Raw genomic sequence first — 24,130 nt, forward strand, 5'->3', positions numbered from 1 at the left:
ATGGCCGACAGGGCTCCCTCTTGGTGAATGTCCGACTGACACTGACTGACACTGACACTGACACTGACTGACTGACACTGACTGACTGACACTGACTGACTGACACTGACACTGACTGACTGACACTGACTGACTGACACTGACTGAAACTGACTGACTGACATGACTGACACTGTCTGACTGACACTGACTAACATTAGGTCTCGCCTTTCATTAAGTTAAAGCTATTTGCTTTGCTATACAATACCATTAGCAAAGCAAATGGCTTTAACTTAATCAACTGCGAGACTTATTGCATTTTCAATGCTTGTTTAATTTGATTTAGACATCTACTGAGGTCAACAAATATATAAAAATACATTTTACTTTTCCTTTATAAAGCCAGTTATAATGTATCTTCCATAACATATTTTTAAGAAACTCTTTAAAAATGTAAATAAATTATAACTAACATATTCATTAGGTGGCGATTTAAAAAACATTATTGAACCTTGTACAGTGGATATATTGTATCTAAGACAGATGGGTTTTGAATAGCGACGTTTGGCCTCTACCAGGGTTAAGTTTGGGCAAACAAACAAAACATGTGGTATATCTTGCACAACTCCATTACACAAATTTCATCCTCACATGGCACTTGTCATATAGCGGCTGGGGTATATGCCAAGTTTTGACGGAGTAACCTGTCTGCCGAACTCTACATAAGGCTCTTGGTCTTCAGCTTTATTGTTACTTTTCCTCTCTTCTTCACCCACTGTTTCTTCTCTAATGTCATTTAAATGTTCGTGATTTGTGCCTTTCCAGTTTCATGTAGTAGCAACGTACACCTGTGTACCTGTTTTACTTCTGCGTTGGTACTACATGAAACTGGAAGGGCACCAGTCAAGGCCATTTAGGTGACAAATTGCATCTGTCTCCTGGACAGTGGTATGAGGTATGCCAGTTATGATGTGCGCAGTAGTGAACAGATACTCATGCGCCATTTCAGAAGAGGCTGTGCTCATCATACCTGGCGCACCTCATACCACCAACTCTAGCTTTGATGACACTGGCTCAGTAGATGATTGTGCCCACACACAGGCTTGTGTTCAGATCCTGAATATTGGATTTCTGACTCATTTTCTGGCCACTTCTCCAGGTACCTGTTTGGGCCTAGGCTTTCATGTTCCAGGAGGCAGATGCAATGACGGGACAAAGGTTTAACTCCTTAAGGACAGTGGTAGAGCTCTGTAGTGTTGTGGGCCCTGGGCCCACATGCTACTAAAAATAATGGACACATAGGCAGTGGATGGTACTTGGTTAACTGGCCACGAGCACATGCTCTCTGGCCCTTTTATTTGCAGGGTCACGTCACTTGTGACGCCTGTGGTGGATAGGTGCAGGGTGAAAGTGTGTCCTGTCCTCGAGGAAGTTGCTGGTAAACTAAATGCCTGCTGAGACACTACAAGCTCCACGTCTATGGTTGAAGAAGCCACTGTTCCTCTCGGCTCTGGCACTCTGAATCTCTTAAGGCACTCTTGCCACTCCTACATCACACGGCTTCTGCTACCAATGCCTCTGTTAACTGTGGGTGTCATTATTTGAAGGTACCCTGGCAATCTGAAAGTTCCATCTGCTCCTGATGTCTGTAAAATGTCCTCACACTGACAAACATGGGTGGCGATGGCGAGTATTAGGCCTTGCATGTTCACATGAAACAACCAGCTCATGCAGACTTTAGGGTTTTGTGATCAGACAGTTTAGGCAAACTGTGGATCGGGGGGGGGGGGGAAGATTATCGATAAACACATTCCATGCATGCCTGAAGGAACTGGTCAGAACTGTCACATTGATTAATCCTGAGGAAGAGGTGAGAGCACAGCTTGGATATGCAAGTCCATAAAGCTTTGCTGGCTCATCAGCAGGAATGCCTCTGTGTAACATGTTCAAATACCCAACTGCAGCCTCCAAAATCAGAGTAGAGCAATTATATACCTAGGCACAGCCATTATAAACCCAGACACAGTAATCGTATACCTGTAGTGATGTAGCACAAGGATCATTCCATAATTAGGTGTTAAAAAATGTTAGTCCAGTGTTAGGGGATCCTTTGGTGTCGACTAGATAATGTGGTGATTAATAAAAGGGCGTTCACTCATGGGCCAGGGGGTTCCAGTGCAAAGCACTGACATAGTATACACAGTGGTGTGAGTGTCCTTTATTGTAGCCCACACCACAAAATGGCTACTAGGTGTGCAACCCGTGCTCCCCACATGGCCTGAGAGGTCTCAGCCACAGCAGCCCTAGTAAGTCAGTCATGCATGGGAGAGGGCGGTACAGGGCCTCCTGCTGAGGGGAGCCCACTATGCCAGGCTCTTCAGAGTCCAGATGAATCTGTTAATACTTTGGACACCCAACTTAAAGAACTGGGCAGCACATACATCATACAGGATGAAATAAAAGATCAGGGCCCAGTTCACGCAAGACTGAGCATCGGCCAAATTGAAGGAGAAAAAAACCTAAGAGCCCCGCAAGCCCCTGCAAGACATCCTGACACTAAGATGCTCCAAGTAGCTGTTAAAAGCAAGAGAATCTCACATAGAAGCCGCCTTACACAAGCCCATCAAAACAGAACTGATAAACCAGTTTGTCAAGCCAAATGCTTTGCCAAAGGAGGAAGGCCAACAAAGATCATGGCGTTCCTGTGGACACCATGGAGCACATTTCCCCATCCAGGGATGTGCCTAGCCATGAGAAAGAAGTGTGTAGTGTCTGGAAAGCTGAACCACTTTGTGGAGTTGTGTAGGTCATCCCACCTGCAGAGAACATCTCAGAAAAGGCAGTGAACGCCATGGCAAGCACCCCACATGGTTCTGTGGAAGAGGACATGGATGAGGGTAAAGAGGCAGTGTACGTAGTGTGTGCAGTTTGCTAGTTCCACTCCAAAACCCGCTCTCCCCCAATGTACCAGATATCAGTAGGTGACAAGCCAGTAAGGGTCGACATTGACACTGACGTTAGGGTGACCAACCGTCCGTAAATTTCACGGACAGTCCGTAATTTCGGCCGACTGTCCGTTGTCCGTGAAGGATTCTTTAACGGACGCTATTTGTCCGTAATTTTAACCGGGCACCGGTCGCACCACCCTAAAGCCGATGTTCCGTCATTTACACCCACCTCCCTTCTTGACTCCGATGCTGTTGAGGTTGGGTGCAACAGACTCCGATGCAGTACCAAAGCTCAGATACCAAGCAGCATTGGAGAGGCACAGCGGGATGGCAACCCTCACACCTTCAGCCCTTGATGAGCTGTTAAGAGGTGCTTGAAGGTGATTGAGAGGGAGGGGCTATAGTTTCAGGAGCAGGGGCATCTATTCAGATAGAAACAGCCCTGGATGTGTCATGTCTTTGCAATTTAGAGGGGCCTCACACATTCCCTTTCTGCCCAGGGCCCCAAACATCCTAGAACCGGCCCTGATTACACCGAGGCAGCACGTGGTTCTCTGCACAGAGCTTAATTACTGTAACTAAATGCTAAGCAAACCTCGGTTCTTCAAACATGCAGTCTATAATGTAATAAAATAAAGAAATGGTACTATCGCACCCACACTGATTAAGTATGGAAGACAATCAGTTAAATCAGTTCTCCTGGAGTATCTCCTTTAAGTACTGTACATCACAGTGGGGGGTGGCAAAACTAACATTTTGGAAAGAGAGCCTGTCTTCTCGTTGTCTTGTCCAGGAGGGGGTGAGGAGCCCTACCCCACCCTGGCAGAGACCAAGATGATACTAGAATACTGCAAACCCACCCCTGTGCCCACCCTGGTGGATCCTGTTCCCCCTCCTGTGATGGCTCCTCCCCCCTCCCCCGATGGCTCCTCTCCCCCCTGTGGTGCATCCTGTTTCCGCCCTGGGTGGCTTCTGTCCCAGTCCTGGAATGGCTTCTGCAGCGAGGGTGAAGTTTCCTTTTGGGCCTCTTCTCGAAAAGGCTCAGCTCAAAATTAATAAGAAAAGGTGGGTGAGTGAGTAAGGGAAGGGATGGGTGGATGGCTGGATGAATTAGTGAAAGGGTGAATGGATGAATGAAAGATTGAATAGATGGATAATGAGAGAGGATGAGTGGATTGATGAGTGAGTGGAAGGATGGATGAGAGAAAATATAAATAGCTGGGTGGAAGGGTAGCTGGATGGGTAAAAGGGTGGATGAACGAGTGAAAGGATGGATGAATGAAAGGATGGATGAGTGAAAAGGTGGATGATGAGTGAGTGGATGAGTGAAATGATGCCTGGATTGATGAATTGATAAGTGCAAGGGTGAATGGATGGACGGATGAGTGAAAGGGTGGATGTAAGGATGGATGAGTGAGTGAAAGGGAGGGTATATGGACAAAAGGATGAATAGAGGAGTGAAAGGATAGATGGATGAGAGAAAGGATGGATGAGTGATGGGGTCAATGGATGAATTCATGAGTAGATGGATGGGTGGATGGATGGAAGGAAGGATGGCTAAGTGAAAGGGTCGATGGAGAGAGAAAGGGAAGATGGATGGATGACTGAAAGGGTGGATGGGTGGACGGATGAGTGACTGGGTGGATGGATGAGTAAGTTAAAGGATGGCTTGATGGGTGAAAGGGTAAATGGCTGGATGGATGAGTGAATGGCTGGATGGGTAGAATAGTGGATGGATAAGTGTACAGATGGATAGGGTGAAAGGGTGGATGGATGAGTGAGTGAAAGGATGGATGAGTGAAATGATAGATGGAAGGATACATGATGGATAGGTTTACAAATGGTTGAATATGTTTGGATATGGCTGGGCTTACTTACATACTATTGAGCGACCTCCTCTGATGTGTCTGTAAAATGTACCTATTGTCCTGAAGTTTTGTCTTGAATTTTGACCTCCTGTCCTGAATTTGTGTCCTGAATTTTGACCCTTTGTCCTGAATTTTTACACTCACTGTCCTGAATTTGCACCAATGCCAGTGGGTCACCCTAACTGACGTCAACGTGATGGCCTAAAAGACATATGAAACCCTAGACAATCTGCCACCAACATCTAGCCCTATATTTGGAAGTGGAGTTGAAAAGGTCCTTAAAAAAAGGTTTCAGGGTATTGTACTTCCTGCTTTGTGCTACTGGGTGGCAGACAAGTCGTTTTAGCACACCTACATTACAGGGGTGGCTGCTGCCATAATAACCTGGTGGGGCTACGCGGGGAGTGGCAAATAATAATGAAAAAACACTTACCTCGAGGGGCGTGGCTTAGCTGCAGATCATGGCGGACGCGTGAGCCGAGAGCTCCGCACCAGCCCACACATAATCCTCATGAATCCGGCAGCCAGGGCTTATTGAACAGTTTACAGTGGCCCCTCTGAAGTCTGTATGCCGAGGGGCGGGCCCTGAAGGAGCTCGGAGCCCGTCGGTGAACCTGGCTGAGCGCAGCGACCTGCTGCGAGCAACGAAGGCCAAAGAAATGGCGGCTGTGGGGAACGATGAGGTGCCCGGGAGCCGCTCCGTGATTGGGGCTGGGCTCTAGACGGGCGGCTGCCGCTGTGCAGTGTGGAGGTCTCTGCTGAACGGCAGTGGAAGGTGAGGCGGAGGCCCCCACGTGCGGGGCGAAAGCTGCAGAAGTGGAGAGAGGCGGTATCGGCGGGCCCCCCTCGCTGACTTCATCTGCCAGAAGTGCGTAACAACTGGTGCATGGCCGTGCGGGACCTCGGCGCTGAGGCAGCTTACACAGGGCTGGACTGCCACCTGAGACCACAGTAGGAGCTGGATGCCCCGGGTGGGTGGCAATTGACTCTGAGACCCCGACTGGGGACGATGCATCGGCGTCAGGAGCACGCAGGCGGGCCTAGGGGTGTGGTGGCTTGGCGGGCCCCTGTGGACGAGCCCCATGAGTGACTCTTGGCATTGTGGCGGCCCCCCCTGCCCGCGGCTGGAATCGTTGCCGGGCTTTGAGGCAGGATAGGAAGAGCGCTGGGCAAGGCAGGCCGGAGTTGTGCCATTGCGATCAATGGCATGGCTGGCAAGGAGAGCGGCACTAGACTGGCTTGGGGGCTCTGCTGTGCGGACCTGGACCCCAACTGGACCGGTGCCTGTGAGGAGTCGGGGCTGTGGACCTGAGGTGCTCCCGACAGCCACTGGCGCAACGCAGGTGGGGTAAACTTCCTAGTTGGGAGCGTGGTGTGACTGACCCTGAGCGAGCGATTGCTACTACTTCTGCACATTGAGGCGTACCCTGTGGACATACGGCGGGCGGTGTGACGGTGGGCCCTGTGCACAGTTCGGACGCTGTGGCCCTGCGGTATGCCTGGCTCTCACCGTGGAGCCATGAGCGGGCCCCCTTTGAAGGGCCAAATGGCTGTGGAGTGATCAGCACGCTGCTGGGCTGTGCTTTGGCGCTGGAGCGCCCTCTATGGTACCGGACTGATTCCTGGGACTAGGGTGGTGCCTGAGAGCCCTAAGGGAGAGACAGCTGAACTTGCGGCCCCGCCTGGAGGTGGCGTGCTGGAGCTTGGGGCACTTACTGTGGGCTTGGGGTGAGTCAGATAGCCCGACCTCTAGGAACTGGGCCTGGAAGGGGCGCTGGATGCTGTGGTGGCCCCCCTGCCCTACACTGCGTTCACTACAGACTAATGTGGCGGGAGGGCTGGGGGCTGGGCGTGGCTGACTGGGGCAGCATTTCGGAGCCCGCTGAACACGACGGTGAGACTATGCCCCAATCGGATGATGTGTGGGGAATTCAGGGCACCCCGTAGCCGGAGGCCAGCAAGGGGCGTAAATTTCACCTCCACTCAGTTCACTCCGCAACCCTCCAGAGTGGTCCACTCTGGAGGGTTGCGGAGTGAACTGAGTGGAGGTGAAATTTACGCCCCTTGCTGGCCTCCGGCTACGGGGTGCCCTGAATTCCCCACACATCATCCGATTGGGGCATAGTCTCGGGCCAGGGAGACACTGGCATCATGGGCAAACCCAGAGGCCGCCAGATGGGGGCACTTCAAGACACGGAAGACAGTGCCCAGGAACAGTCACAATCTACCCCAGAGGACCCGGTACAACAACAACTCAGTAAAATACTGCAGGCCATAGCGGACACAAAAGCTACCCTCCATCAAGACATTAGCACTGTTGCAGTGAGGCTCGGCCTACTGCGGGAAGAACATAAGAAATTGTCAGAGAGGGTTAAAGAGACTGAGTCTAATGTTGCGGAACTGGCTCCTGCACAAAAGGTGTTCGAGCAGCAGATGGGGGCCCTTACAGACAGGGTGTGTCTGCTAGAACGCAGGGCGGAAGATGCCGAGGGGCAGAACTGGAGGAACAAAATCAGAGTCCTGGGCCTGCCGGAAGGAAAGGAAGGTAGTGATATGGTATCCTTTTTGGAGCGATAGCTCAGGACTGTAGTAACACCAGAGGGTCTGTCCACCTTTTACATGCTGGAGAGGGCCCATAGGGTACCGGCCAAGCCGTTGGCCCCAGGGAAGCCTCCACGGCCTGTAGTGGCCCGACTGCTTCACTTCCGGGACAGAGACCTCTCCTGCAAAAGGCGAGAGCGGAGGGCCCCTTCACTATCAACAACAATAAAGTCTCCCTCTTCCTGGACTATATGTTGAAGGTGCAGAGGAAACGGACCTCATATCTAGAAGTCAAGAAGGCAGTAAGAGAAGAAGGCCTCCAGTACTCTCTGATGTCCGGGCGTGACTGCGTATAATGCATGATGGGCACACTCACTACTTTGACTGTCCTAAGGATGCCTGGGACTGGTTGGAGGCTTACAAGTGCGACACACCACTGGACAAAGGCACTGGAGCTGTCATGAGGATGGCCACAGAGCTTGGGAAACATCTGAGACGCCGACCTCGTAGGAACCATCCTCCTCACAGACGAAGAAGGAGAGGGCGGAAGCACTGCAGGCTGTGGCAGCACTAATGCAGAGTCGGAGCCCTGCCCCAGAGGCGGAGGCAGGCTCCTCAAGAGAGACTGAAGACAATGAAACGGACACCTCCCACAGCGACAATGTGAAGATACCAGTGGTGACGCCTAACACCGTGGATGATATTATTTGATGTAATTGGTAAGCTAAGGTGACCTTGACACTCAGAGGGCGCTGACGTGTAGTTAACTGTTCCAGGCCCGAGCTGCCTTCTCATATATGGGGCTGGTGCGCTTTAATGGGTGGAAGCGTTCTGTTCTAAGCTTTCTTGGCTAACCCCTGCTGAGTGCCGTACTAGGTTAGAGCCTCATTTAGTACTAACTGTTTCACATGATGTCTGGGTGGCTGACCGTTGTCAGACTGCCCTGGGGTTGGGGAGTTTACCACCACAAGGGACCTTTTGTTTGTTTATTGGTTTTCGACTATTGCAGAGGGGTGGGATGACGCAAGATGGGGGGGGCTTCCCTCCGTGGGCTGCTTGGTGCTACCCAACAAGAATGGCAGAGGCACGTAGTGTAATACGGTTCCTTACATGAAACATTAGAGGGATGGGCTCTATGGCCAAGTGCCATAATATTTATTCATACCTGAGGCGTAGGGACATCCATATAGCGCTCCTTCAGGAAACTCATTTGAACAGTGAGGAGGCCGGGAAACTGAAACGCAGATGGAGGGGCCAGGTCTTCGCGACCACCTCCTCGGCTTTTGCCAGAGGGGTACTACTATGGGTCAAGCCAGGGGTCCCCTTTGCTGTTGAGCGGTTGTGGCTGGACGTAGGTGGCCGATATGGATTGATCACGGAGAGACTGGTGGGCCAGGAGGTCACCCTAGGTAACATTTATGCTCCTAACCACAACCAGATTGGCTTTTTGGACTCCTTCTCAGCTGTACTCGCCAATGGCTTAAGGGTAAACTTGATTCTCGTGGGGGGGGATTTCAATTGTGTCGCGGATGTGGCCACTGACCGTTGGCACCCTCCCTTGATGGGATCTCAGCCACGCCGAACACCCCTGGGGTTCCGTACATGGATTGTACATTGGGGTCTTGAAGACACTTGGAGGTTGCAACACAATAAGGATACGGAATTCTCCTTCTTTTCACCGGTGCACCAAGCGCATACACGGCTTGATACATTTTCGTGCTCCCCTGCTTTTAATAGCTCTATTAAACATACTCAATATTTAGGGCCTACACTGTCAGATCACAGCCCATTGATAATGACACATCAGCCACCGGGACGGTGCCCCCTGACCCCTACCTGGAGACTTAACCCGGCACTACTTGAAGATGCTCCTTTTCGCACCTCACTGCATACACTCCTAGACACGTACTTCCCCATCAACGTTAACACGGCCTCCTCCTCCCAAGTTCAGTGGGAAGCATTTAAGGTGGTGGTGCGAGGCCATAGTATGGGGCAGGGGACAGGGGCACATAAGGAGCTCCGCCGGGAGATACTGGACTTGGAGGGGAGTATGCGCAGCTTAGATAATGTTCAGGGTACAGACGATGCTGCCCGAGAGGCACTACAGGCTGCGCTGGCAAAATATGATGATGCACTGGGGCGATTGCGATGTTACAACCAAAAGGACTATTTCGACAAGGTGCAGAGAAAGGAAGGAAAAGCAGGTTGTTTATTAGCACGGTTAATTAGACCTGAGCTAGGGGGATCTCCATTTACACAAATTGGCTTAGATACTGGGGAGGTGGTGTACGATCCGGATGCAATTACCGACTTCTTTCTAACTTATTACAAGCGGTTGTACCCGGCCCCGTGTGCGGCTACCTGGCTGGTTGTACAAGAATACTTGGAGCCTCTGCCCCTCTGTGTTAGAAGAGGAAGACGGGAAGAGCTGGGAGAACCAATAAACATGCAGGAAATCAAAGCCGCCATTAATGCATTAGCGCCTGGGAAAACACTAGGGCCGGATGGCCTCCCGGCATAATTTAGAAACGCTATGCGGACCTGTTAGCGCCGCATCTAGTCCGGTAGTATGCTGATGCGTACGAGTCTAGGGAGTTGCCTAGCTCCACCCAGACGGCCCTGGTGATCCCCCATCCGAAAACTAAGAAGCCGGAAGCAGGTGTTAAAGATTACAGGCCCCTCTCCATGCTTAACGCGGACTTTAAGATTTTAAGTAAGGTACTGGCCGGCAGGTTAGCTCCACATATGAAGACATTAATTCATCCTAACCAGAACAGGTTTATTTCCTCTCGCAACACCTCTTATAATCTTCGCAGGCTCTATTCCGTTCTTTATCATGTCGAGGCCTTGACCAACCACCAGGCAGCAGTGCTCTCCGTCGATCTAGAAAAAGCTTTCGACACGGTGGGGTGGGAATACTTAGTTGAGGTGATGCTGCGTATGGGTCTGGGTGCGGCTTTTATATGCTGCGTCTACGGCGAGGGTCCAAACGGGCAGAACGATCTCCAGGCAGTATAAGGTATCACGTGGCACTAGGCAGGGGTGTCCTCTTTCCCCCCTCCTGTTTGCCCTGGCAATCGAGCCCTTGGCTGAGAGGCCTCATCAGGGAGGGGTTGGTATCGGACCGGCTATTGGAGGGCGGACGCACCATGTTTCACTTTATGCAGACGATTTGCTGTTATACTTGTCGGATGCACCTCAGTAGCCATACAAATTCTAGACAATTTTGCATACCTCTCCGGACTGCGAGTCAATAAAACTAAGACATATCTGTTCTCGGTGACAGGCCTGATGCATAGGCCTGATGCTCTGATGGCCGACATATTATGGGCTCAGAACACGTTCAAATACTTCGGCATACACATATTCCACTCGCTGGATGATCCGAAGGAGGGCAACTTGGGGAGAGTGCAGCGCTCGTTGCGTTCTTGTGTACACTTCTGGTGTACATTGCAACTACCCGTCATGGCTTGGGTCTCTTTTTCAAAAATGGTCATGCTTCTGCGCTTGTTGTATTTCTTTGGCAATCTACCGATCCTCATGCCTAGTGGCTGGTTCCGTCCCTGAATTATCACTTTTGGAACTAGTGTGGGGAAATGGGCGCACTAGGGTGTCTCTCAAAACGTTAAAACGCCCTGTGTCTGAGGGCGGACTGCAAGTGCCGAATTTAGAATTTTATATGATTGCCGCTCAGCTACAGTGGCTGGCGCAATGGACAGAGGGTGCGAATGAGGAACGCACATTCCTATCACATCCGGACTCCCATTCTAACCTAGTAATGCCGAAATTATTAATACCAAAAACACCTACCCCGTTCTGCTCCTTGTTGCAGTGCATGCCTTTCCAAGCTTGGAGGCGATGCCAGGACAGGGAGCGGTAAACCACCAAGTACACCCCCATGTTACCACTTGTGGGTCTGCCGCATGGCGATCCACAGACTATATTCAGGAACGCGCAATTGGCCCGCTGGACAGAGGCCGGGTTAGATAATGTTGGGGACTGCTTCCTGGACAAATCCCTGCTCCCGTTTGATGGGCTGGCTAAACGCAGAATTGCGATAGAATTGAAATCTCCGAGAGGACCCCAATTTGAAACTTGGAATAGAGACGTTATCATGTGGGCTGGGGCAGAAGGTAGAGCAGGGAAGAGGCTAAGGGCATGAGAAAACATTCAGTAGCTGGGCAATGGAGGGAGGTAATGGTGGCTTGGGTGACTCCTGAGAGGCCTGCGACTGATGGGTCACGTGAGGATTCGGGTTAGGGGACCCGCTGCAAAGGTGCACAACCCGGGAACCCCACTAGATCTTTAGAAAGCTCTGGGCGCTGACCTACATGGCGGTTGGTTGCGGGGAAATGAACGGTAGGGGCCCTCTGCCGTGGATGCCCCCACCCCCCTCGGGAGCTTCCACTATTTTGTAATTCCCCACTACACAAGCTGCGTCAGCTATGATCTACTTCACCCCTCTGCATAAGGTTTATTTATCTCGTTATTGTTTAAGTTATGTTATTCCTTTTGTTTCTTTATAAGGATTGTTCTCAATAAACAAAGTAGCATGTTGATAACCACAAATGTTATATTGTATCCAGGATCATTGATGGAAACTCTCACATGTAATTTACTGTGAACAACCTTTAGTGGAATATGTACTAAGAATTAGGGCTATTACTTGCAAGTGGCAGTTATATGATGGACAATTACTGGAATGCAACCTATTGCATGTATAGTATTTTAAAAACACAAGGGAACCCCAATAGTCAGACCAGAGGTAAACTATATAATAGAGACGAACAATGGTACTAAAGAGTCCACTAAGGTCCTCGGGTAGCCTAGGCTACAATTGCCTAAATCAAGGGAACAACAAAAATAATAAATTGGTCCTTGCTGCGCAGTACATGAAGGGACACAAGGTTGAAATGATCTCACATTTATTAACGTCATGAATGGAGAATCACTTATTTACAAGTGCTCACACAAAATAGTGTTGATGCGTGAAGTGAGGGGTTGGTGACATTTTAAAAATACATCACATTGACAACAAAAAGCAAAACTTCAAATAATTCAATGTAATGAAGGAGTTTTGGTTGTAGAAAGAAGTCGACGGTGTTTTGATCTCATTTGTTAGAGATCATCATCAGGACAACAAGAGTGTGAGCAGGAGGAATCTTCAGGGGGAAAGAACACGGTATCAACCATAGGTCCCAGTTAATATTTGTGCCATAAATGAGAGGTAGGAGAGGTCAAGGGATAGAACTCCTTGAGCCGAGAAGAAAAGAGAACATGATATTCAACATTTAGGAAAAGAGAGATTTATGTATTAAATCCACTGTGACTATCACAAATTGATCAGATTTAATTCCTAGGTCAGTGTGAGAGAAAATATATATGTTTTTACTCCGTACTTGAAATGTCTATGTCATCTAATGCATTTGTCTAGGTTCATGTATACTATACACTTTACTTCACCTTGTCACACTTGTTTGCACCATAAATGTGTGTATGACCTGTTCGTTTAACAACAACAAAAAACTTTTTCTTGCTTAAAATAAATCACGTAATGACACAATTAGTTTGTGCTATTTTCTGTGAATATGTGTTTGGACAGCTGTGTATAAATATTTATTGTTATCCCAACGGTGAAAGGGATACTCAAAATTTTATAAAGTATTTAGCTTTTATAAGCGCGTCTTGGCAGGACCACTGTTAGTTTCTTGCAAAAGAACAGTCAAGGCAAACATCTGGTGATATGCTACGTAATGGTTTGTCATTCCTACACAATGTGTTTTAATTTGGACTTTTGCCGGAACCCCTCTGTTGGAGCATGTGGAGCTCGACTGACTTACAGTAAACATGCTTAAAGTCCTTTGAGGAAGGGTGTCACTGCTGATCTATGAGAGTCAGATAAAGGACAAATTGTCCTAATAATCGGAGACTATGTGAATGATTCACGTTTAGGTTCAATGTATGGAATGGTAGTTGGTATGAGTAGAATATAATCAAACAGTGTAAAATGCCGGTACCGACTCACCAGGGAAGGTGAATCAGTCCATACAATGCTGATGGTGCTGAAGAATGGGGTGACTGACCGGGCGAGTGCTGGGATCTGAAAATTGAGTTTCAACTAAGAAAGGAATGTTGTGAAATTCTGAATTCACACCCTTTCCCTTTCTGCCTTGTTTACCACTCTAGGTCTTGGGATGACTTCCATACGTGTGCAACAGCGGTGCTCGCCAACTGCCCTGAGGAAGCTGCCAATATCTGGGAGTCGCTCCGACAGGAATCACGGAAAATCCAGTACCAGGGGAACCTGCATGACCTGTGTAGTGCCAGAAATCGGCCGTCCAACAGCATGAGAGGAGCAGACAGCGCTGAGACAAATAAGGATACACTGCGGGGCTCAGCTCCCTTCCTGCAATACCAGGGCTTCCTGACAATGTTGTCTATGGCTGTGCTCCTGATGACATCTATCTAGCCAGCCCACCACAAACAAGAAGTCATTGGAATCTGGAATCTGTTGACATCCGTTATGTCTCGACAGGACACTCACTAGTACAAGGCAGGCTTATGTTTCAGGGAAACAAGACTTTGCTAAAGGAGAGTTCTTGTAGCATTCCACCACACATTTCAGTTTAGCTGCCCAATTAGGGGCATAGACTACACTTTTCATCTGATTAGTCTGTTTTCCTCTCATGTCTATTTGGCCATGGTTATCCTGCTGCATGGGAACCCTGCTGCCGTACACCTCTGTGGGTACTAGGAAGAATGATATTGGGCCTGGGCACTTTTATCGATCCTGTACACACTTGTGGATTTCTTCACTATGGAGCTCTGCTATGGCTCATTTTTTTAACATAGGGAATCTATACTTCACTACCTATAAGGGAACTGTGCTTAGTAAATCATTGCATTTTTCATAAAACATAAACATTCCTCAGCATATTGCAGCTACTCCTAGCCTGCACATGCATTCACTGCCTCCATAGACACTTTCCAGACTGTAAAAATAGGATTTTTAGATATTAATGCTCATTCCTCACAGTCTCTCAGTCTTGGGTTATGATCATCTCTGTCTCTTTACTTGCCCACTTGTGACCCCTGTTACTTAAGTCCATGCAATTCGCTCATCACCAAGTAGCTGAAAGTCAACCTTCCTTGATCCGTTATGATGCCCCCCCCAATCTAACTTCCAGGGGATTCTGAGGCAATTCCGGTAAGCTGAGATGGCAGACACTGTCATGGTAGCCTCTTTGGTACCCAATTTAGCCAAGATTCACACAACCAGAGAAGTACACTGGGTTTCGGGGACAAGGCCACCACATATATTTCCCTGCAGTTATTCACCCTTGGAGTCATTATCATCATTTATCAGGGTTGTCTACAAAAGGAAAGTTCCCACTGCTTAATTATACTGGGCTCTCCCCAGTGATCCTTGTCATTTATAATTTATTATGTTTTATTTAGTTTTAAAACTTCTTACAGTACAAGTCTAGCACTGTGGTGCACTGATGGTAATGTATTGAAAAATCGACTTCAGGAACATCGTCGTACCAAAATATTCTGGCTAAAATATTGCCAAAGTGAATGCACATAGGTAAGTGTAGATTTACTATTCTTAACTCATCTACTTACCTTGACTGTATATATTGGCAAGATATATATGTGAGTTTAAGTAAAGTAAGCTTATCCATACCTACAAATACTTACCTTGTTAATATTTTGGTCTTTTATATGTTTTCAATTATATTCTGGTAGCACGATATTCTGGATATATATACTCTTCCTAGGGTCCTAAAACTCACACTTTTACTTTGGAGATTATATGACCTCTGTTACCTTGTTCAGCATTTAATGAGCAATCTCCTTTCTGATCTCAGAGGGGAACCTTCCTTGTTGGTACTTGCAATATATATATTAAGATGGAAATCCCAAGTGAGCCAATGGGGCAAAAGACCTGACATAGCAAGGAATCACATCAACCTCTGAACACAAGCCAATAATATAATTGAAGAAAACACATGCAGAACAAAAACTGTATAAAAGAAAAAAGATATGTACAAAATAAAGTACTTTGTAAATAAAAAATTAAGATGCTTCTATACCACTTACAAGTACTAACAAGGAAGGTTCCACTCAGAGATCAGAAAGGAGAGTTTTCATTAAATGCTGAACAAGGTAACAGAGATCAATGGAATCTTCAAAGTAAAAGTGTGAGTTCTAGGACCATAGGTAGAGTTCAGTTGTTAAGTTTATTGGACAACACACCTGTGCTTACTTTGCACACCGAGGGTTGTATTACAATAAGTGCCCCGGGGGCGCAACGGGCATTTGCGCCTACTTTGCGCACCCCGGGGCACTTTGGTGTTACAGAAGGGGCTGCAGACGCTTGTGCATCCCCTTCTGTAATACCGATAGCGCTGGCGCACGTAAAGCGCCAGCGCTACCTTCAGGGGGCGTTCCCTCATTTGCATAGGGGCGTGCCCTATGCAAATGAGGGAATTCTTTTGCCTCTGCGCCCACGCCTTATTACAAACTCGAGCACAGAGGCAAAGAAGCTCGCGGGGGCGGAATCATAGTGCACCACCTTCTAGATAGCGCACTATGAGTGCGCCCCCGAGAACAGCCCTTTGGAGGGAAGAAAGGGGGTCCTATGGACCCCCAGACATTCCCTTGCAGACGGACACAGTCTGCAAGCCTAAAGGACAAGCGTAGGGAAGAATGGGTTGAATTGGGCCTAAATAGGTACTTAATCAAAGGCTCCCTTAAGAGGATTCTAGGAAAACTGAGGTGACCCCACCCCAAATGTGCTTTGCTAACGTTGATGTGTAGAAGCACAAAAGTGTTGATTGCACACTTGCATTACATGGCATGATCATATACTTTAGATATTCAAGGTTTTGCAACAAAGCTTCCTCTAGGACTCTCTCTTAGAAAATAAGTAGAATATGACAAATCGGAATACTCGAAAATAACAAGCACTTAGGCTGAACCAAAAACCACAAGACATTAATACCAGAGGACTATTCAACACCAGAGCATAAAGCCAGGCCAGAATCTAGATATAAAATAAAGAAAAATGACGAGATTCAGTCTTAGACGAGCTTGCCATGCAAAGAAGCCATCCAGTCTTCGATACAACTGAAATAGCCACCTCACTTGTTTGTGGTCTTGTTTGGCCAAAAGTTCACACCATACAAACCCCACATTGAAGGTGTAGTTCAAAAATCTCTGCTGCTGTCTGCCCTTGAACTCACATATAGTTTATTTCCAAAATACACTCCGATCCATCCACAGGCAATCTTTTGGCATCACGGTCCTCAGTGCAGAAAAATATGATCTACCTGTCTGGATATTGTTTTTCATCCTTTGAGCAGCCTTGCCTGTCTGGAAGGGATCTATACAAAGCAATCTCTTTTTACCCGGGTAGCAGGAAAAAGAGCCAAGCAGACCTTTTTCCGATTCGTTGAACATGTCTGGATGATGTCGGAATTTCCCATGGCGAAACAAACTCGGTCACCGTTTCATGAGGGGGCTTAATGCGTCTTGGGACTACATAAAAAATCTGCAAGAATTTTGGAAATCGCCCGTGCCCACTGCATACACCATCTAGAGGTAAAAGACCAATAACCTGCCCTACTTGTGGTCAGTGTATGCCCTCACCACACTGGCTCTGTAATAGCGTGGCTTGAAGTGGCAGAATCTCATTGCATGGGGACTCCCTTATGCAGAGCGGGCCTACACCTCCACTCCGTTGAAGTACAGGGTGTCCTGCTGGTGCAACACTCCTGCTTCTGAAGTGGGACAATTTCTTTTGCATTGCGGTGAGTCCACCTCAGCAGACAGAAGCTAGTCCCCAATTTTGTGTGCCACATTTTTACCCAGTTAGAACAGAGGTCTTAATTTATATGTTGACGGTAAGCATACTCTGTTGCAACGGCGATGAAGTATGCTTACCGCCAACATAATGGTCCAACCACTGAATTTAGTTGCCGGCGGACCTTTGCTTTAATCACTGTGTAAACTACTCTGTCTCCACCATGGTTAAACTCCTCTGATGGCACTGTGGAGTAAGGGCTGTCGGAGGCAGACCTCTAATTCCACCCACCTAATTTGGATAGCTGGAATTTAAGGTCAGTTTTCAGTGCCAATCACCACCAGGAACCTCATGACCGTAAAGGACAAACAAAACTGATAAATGATCCCTTTGCCATGGGAAATAACTCTCATGGCAAGGGGAGCATTTTCTTTTTTATTTTCAAAATGAAATGCTTCTATATTTTCTTTTTGAAAATAAAAACTAAAAAATAGTTTGGTACAGGGCTCTGTCATGTTGACAGAGCTCTGCCCCAAACTGCAAAAAGCATTGACAGGAACTGCTGTGATGACAGCTCAGCCGCGGTCCGTGCAGGTAACAGCAGTGGGGCCGGGTAAGGGGGGATTTTGAGGGACTATGGCGAGGAAAATTAAATAAATAATTCATTTTCCCTCTGCATTGTCCCTTGAAATCTCCCCTTACACGGCCCACCGCTGTTACTGGCATGGACCGTAGCTGTGACAGCGCCTGGCAATGCTTTAAGAAATGACCACCAGCTTGCCGGTCATTTCTAAATCTAGTGGACAGTACCTATGTCAGGGCGATGGAGTAAGTTACTCCGTCGCACTGGCAAAGAAATGGGCTGTCCGCCAAATTATAAATCTGGTCTTTAGTCCTAATGTGGCCGTGCTTTAGTGGAACTCGTAGCAACTTCCAACATCTTACACTTCAATGCTTAACATTTTTTGGGGATAATATGGTGTACATCCGAATATTAACATTCTACCACTGGAATATTTATTCAGAAGAAGTGCATATCTCCAACCACATTTATTTCTTGCACTTACATTTGGTTTTACTTGTTAATACAATTTCAAGTCAGTTGGAACAATTGGATTAAGCAGAAAAAGAAACTGATATATTTTTTCTATTACCGCGTTCCTCATGTGACTCCCCATTACAAGGGGTTTAACGTATAATTGCACTGTAGGGTTGTGCATTTACCGCATGGTAATGATAAAAGCATATGCGATTTTACAATCCCCCACTGCAGTGCAACTTGTAACCTGGCTCCTGGTGGGAAACTACATATAAATCACTCATGCAACAGTGCAGGCAATATCCCTTTTACTGGCTAACCTTAATGTCCATGAAAAGGCAAGACTCCTGACTAAAATAGAGGGACCAGGGGATCAACTCATGAAATTGTAGCTGCAGCTTTGCAAGGGCCAGATTGCCTCCCTAAATGGTGCTGAAGCATGTTGAGGACAGCCAGGTTTACCAGGTAGCAATGGACAGAAAAAAGAGACATCAGACCATCCACTCTAAATATGGGAGGCAGTCTGATGTCCTTATGCCGACGGCCCATACTTGATCGGGCCGGCGGAAGACTGACGGTCCACCTGATCCCTAATTGAGTAGGTGGACTGACGGTTTTGAGTACTGGTTACCTTGTCACATTTGTGCTGTAGTACTCTGTCCGACAAACTCTAAATCAGGCGTATATTCTGAAATAAATATTTTGTTGTTAACATTGTTTTAAAAAATATCTCCCCACCAGAGTTGGTAATAGAAAATGTAAACCAAATGGGGCAATATTTTTGTAAACTATATTCAGGGCACAATGTTTATGTGTGATTATATCTCCAACAAAAAAATTCATTCGAGAGAGTAGAACGAGCCAATATTATAGTTTGCAGATCCATCTAGTGACCAATGGCACAAGAGCACTGTGATCCATCCACGAGAGCTAGAAATCTGCAGGTGTTTGAATGAAAGAGCACTGACCATTTTGTAGACGCTATCATGCAGGCAGGTATGTTGAAACATGTTGACCCGTGAGTGACATCACTTGCGTATATTATAGATTTATTCCTATATGTGTTCTATTGACCGGCAAGGAGAAAATGTCGTACTTGGGCCTCAAAGGCTGCCAGACTTGCACTGGAATTGTGGGATCACTAGTCAAACACATCATTAAACAAACTATGTAACACATCTGCAAAGAATCCACCCACTCTGGAGATCAGACCATGAACCGGTTTTGTGATCGAAGTTCTCACATGTGTTTTGATAGGCCTTTTCCAATAGCTTTTGAATATTTTAAAAATGAATCCGGACTTTTATATGTATATCCTCATGGGGTGATGTGAAAAACTACACACTCACAGACTATTCACATTCTCCAGAATCTTAGGACATTAGCCTGCTATCTGCAACCTACCCGAGACTCAGACAATCGTAATGGAAGCATTAACACTGCATGGTGTGCACTACAGGATTACATTCTGAAACAAAACTTTTGGGGGAAGGGGTAAGACAAAACACTTGAAAAGTACAAATAAAATGAATACGTGTTCAATGAGAGTGTTATAGACTCCATTATAATGTCCCTTATATTGAAACACAAACAGCTCTGAGTTCATTTTTACTCCTACATGGTGGACTAATCAGAAGCCTGGGTGGTGGAAACTTGGGCCCTCATTTACGGGATTTTGGTATTGGGCAGGGCAGCAAGGCACCTTACTGCACTGCCTTACGCCGAAGTGAAAGGGCAGGAATGCACTATATTCATGCAATGTGGTGCATTTCTGTCCTTCTTCCCTGGGCTGGTGCCTCTTCGTTGCATGCAGGATTGTTTTTGTGCGAGAGATGTGTTTACAGAATGCAGCACAGATAGAAAGATGAAAAAACGAGGAGACATAAAAATATTTCTCCTCATTATGCCTCACACTTGGGGAGGTGTAAGGATTTGGCGCTCCTCCAGGTTTACATGATTTTGTAAATCAGGGGCGGCATCAAAATCCATGGGTGTTGCGTTGAAAAACCCACCGCAACACCCATGGAACGCCTCCCGGGCACAGAGTAAGGTGACGCAGCGATTTGCATTGCCTTACTCAAGATATAGGCCACTCAAAGCCACTCCGAGTGGCTTTGTGTGTCTTCATAAAGCTGAATCAGAGCCCTGTGTCACGCATGTACCACTCTGTGTGGTGCAAAAGTGACGCAGGGCTCTCATAAATAAGCCTTTTGCTTTACTTTGCTAAAGTATATGAAGAATCAATCTTGTCTCCCCCGAAAAAAACTTATGGTTTGATTCAGTTGGCATCCATTAAGAGAGACGTGATTTTGTAGAGGCATATAAAATGTATGATCTTATTTTAAAATAGAATTACACAGTAGCTGCCTACACATGTTGCATTATTCTTAATAGAGTTCCAACAATTATCTGAAACAAGCTAGTTGCATGAAAAACAACATAACTATTCAAATAAATCCAAAATGGCCACCAAGAAGGACCAAATGGCTGAAATGCAAAGTGCGGGCTGGGTGGAGCTACCAATCACCACCAATACATTAGCTAGAGCAGTCTTTTTGAGTCCGGCTCAGCGAGTAGCTGACCTTATGGAGAACATCCCAGATGCCTGTGGTGCCAGATCCAAGGAGTGGGAGGAGGGCAAAGAGTTGTGCAACCAATTAGAACCAGATAGCCCGTGTCACAATCAGCACATTCTTTTCACTGACTACACATTTTTGTTTCTCTATAGCTTACATAAAACTTGAATCCTCTGTCTTGCATGCAGGTAATAAGTAGTGCTGAAATGTTAAGTTATTTTAACTTCCTCTTGCACACAGGTGCTGCTAGATTCTTCAGGGCCCATGGTTCAGTGACTCAATGAGATGTGAAACTTTCTTCTATGGCAGCTGTGACTCCCTGGCCATGTGATTCTTCAGGGGCTTTTAAAGCCAAGGTGCTCCTCGATTTTTAATGTCTCCTCAGGCCGAGTTCTAAATAATGCTGTCACGCCTACCCAAGGTATGACCACATCAGTAGCTTTCTTCCTTCTGGGTAGAGGAATGCTTGACTAGCAGACATGAGACTTCTTTCAGGCCATCCAGCTGGACTCTCCTCATTTGATATTTTGGGCCTGACTGTACATTGCCTTCTGAGCCACTGCAATACTCTTAAATTTTACCATAACAGAAACTGGTAGCCAATGTACACGAGTGTTCAAATACAACTACGCAGAACACAATCGGATCTTTGAAACTATAACCTGACTGGAAGAGTGTAGTTAAGGGGAGTACAATGTGTTTTAACGATTTCACCATGGAATGGTATTCATTTAGTAAAATACTCTACTCCTAGACCTAATAGCGGATATACGGTGTACATCCTTGTAGTTTGACTTCCCTACCTGGAACGTGTGCAGGAAGGGTGTCCCGGGACTTTCTCTTTGTAAAGCTTGGACAACTGGGGTATGTTATGTACCCCTGAATTAAATACAGAGCTATCATTTTAAAATGAATTACTTTTTGCACAGTTTCAGAGTTTTCTGAGAGGGCTGAATGGCACAATACAAATTTTCTCCCAACAGTGAGTAAAGTTGTAATAAATGTACATACATATACACATTTATATATATGTATGTGCATATAAATCTATATAGTGTGTTCTATATGTATGTATATATAATACATTATATATATATATTTATACACACATGTATGTATACCTAAATGAAACATGGGTTCAGAGCACATTATTACTATATTAAGCCTATAATTGTCCCACTTCTCCAGTATGTGAATTTTTTTCATTTGCCACAAAATATTATGTGGCATGCCTCTGTATGTTCAATAGATATATGTGTTTGTCGGGTCGGACCGTTTCTCGAGAGGTTGTTCATTTCTCGCTCTACTTTCAGTGCAAAAATGTATATATTTATAATAAAGAAAATCTTTTACAGTTTGATTGTGTCTGCTGATTTAATTCTTTTCTCTGTTATGTCTGGGATGAACTTATGAGCATGTGTTAAGGCTATTGATGGTATTTTAAAATAAATGAAAACACATTTACGTTACGTATTAGGATATTGTAATAATTGGAGCTCCACTGATGACAGTTGAGTATTAGATGGGCAATAATGCCAGGTATAAACTTTCTGTTTCAATATTCCAATGTCTGTCTTTGTTTTCCCAGGTTTAACTTAGAACATGCAGCCCTGAATGAGCCAAATGTTCTAATAGAGCAGAGCCCTACTGTCAGTCAGTCAGCCGTAATACGTTTATTTCGGATATGGGGATCCGTCAATCTTATATAAAAGAAAAAATACCATATGAGTGCCCTCTTTTTTTTTTTTTGTTTAGGCGCCTCTTATAGAGATTATATTTAGCTTTTATTTTTGTTTTCCTTTTTTGTCTTAGCATCATTTTAAGATGGCGGTTTGAACATGTTTTTCACCAACAAGAGAAAATGTCACATACTCATTTATTTTTGGTACACATTGTTTTTTTGTTTGTTTTTTGTTATTTTATTCATAGCTTTTCAGTGAACAAAAACACAATAACAGAGGTACATACTATTTTGCAGGTTAAGACCATTGCAATACTAATCACCCACAGCACATAATCATACAGTGGTAGGTACTTGACAAAGCAATTATAACTGCAGGGCACACGTTGTAGATATCATTAACATATTTATTATTGACTCAGTAAGGCTTTGCATAAATCACTGCGATGCCTGCCTGCTAAGCTTAAGTATGAATATTGGTAAGCTTGACATCAATCTCACTCTCTGTCCCCTCCACCCTCTGGTTCACCAGTGTCTTTCCCCACAAGGTATTCCCCACAAGGCAATACCTTCCTGCAAGGTATTGCTGAAATAAACCCCAGAAGCTTTTGGGCCGATTTTGGGGAGGCAACAACTTGATATAGATATCAACCGGAGTATTACAGTACGTGCTCAATCGTAGGGACGGGTCCCTTGGACCAGCGCATAGCTACCTGTCGCTTTGCTAAAAAGGGCCCCATGGCCACCAACCTACGGGCGCCTTTACTTAGAGACTTATCAAACCCCAGCAGGGCCAAGAATGGGTCGGGGTGAAGCGATAGTCCTGTAATGTCATTGAGCGTTTGAAACACTTGCTCCCAGAATAAAAATGTTTTGGGACAGCTCAAGGCTACATGAAGGAACCAGGCCTCGGGCTCTGTACAAAAAGGGCAAGCAGCTGAGTCCCGCAAACCGTACCTGTATAGCCGCTCAGGTGTAGAATAGACCCTATTTATATATTTATAGTGAATGAGGCGATGTCTGCCGTTTAAGGAAATGCACCTGGTGCCTTCGCAACAATACCGCCAGGTGTCGTCATCTATGATACGGTCAAGGTCTAGTTGCCATTCCCTCCGTACCTTCATCAGCTGAAATCTCCGATCGCCATGGGCAATCTTATACACATTAGAAACCAACTTAGTTGGGAGGGAGCTCAGATAATGTATGTAAGTGCTGGAATCTACAACGGTTCCTGTAGGTTTTCCCGCCTCCCTTGCTGACATCTTCCGCAACTTTGAGGGAATGTCGGGCCTGAGAGTTAATTGGGCCAAGTCGGGGGCATACCCCTTTAGCCCGGATATACCTGAATGCGACATCCGGCTGGGAGGGGACAGACTGCAATGGCATCCCACCACTTTCCGATACCTAGGGATACGGATATATAGAACACCGGCAGATATCCTGGAAGGGAACCTCTGCCGAGCGATCGCTTCTGTCCGAGCGCAGATTGGCTTCTGGAACACCCTACCCCTTAACGTGCCCAGCCGCGTGGCACTGACCAAAATGATTGTGCTGCCTCGCCTACTCTATTATTTTGCGAATATGCCTCTGTATGTGCCCGTCAAGCTATTTCGTGACCTAGAGGTGCTGCTGCGTTCCCTCATCTGGAACAGGGGGAGGCCGCGAGTGGCGCTGGCTAAATTATATATGC

General features: G+C 46.5%; 1 protein-coding gene across 2 annotated transcripts in view; it reads left to right on the forward strand.

Moving 5' to 3' along the window:
• Window positions 1-15,494, forward strand: part of NRN1L (neuritin 1 like) — a 394,567-nt gene extending 379,073 nt beyond the window's left edge. For both annotated transcript variants that reach the window (XM_085637499.1, XM_085637500.1), the window contains exon 3: window positions 13,523-15,494. In XM_085637499.1, the coding sequence (XP_085493625.1) occupies window positions 13,523-13,805 (283 nt within the window). In that variant the 3' untranslated portion in view covers window positions 13,806-15,494. The remainder of the gene's footprint in view (window positions 1-13,522) is intronic.
• The last annotated feature ends 8,636 nt before the right edge of the window (window positions 15,495-24,130 follow it).

This window comes from Triturus cristatus, chromosome 12, assembly GCF_964204655.1.
Source record: "Triturus cristatus chromosome 12, aTriCri1.1, whole genome shotgun sequence".
In the NCBI taxonomy this organism is placed as follows: domain Eukaryota; kingdom Metazoa; phylum Chordata; class Amphibia; order Caudata; family Salamandridae; genus Triturus; species Triturus cristatus.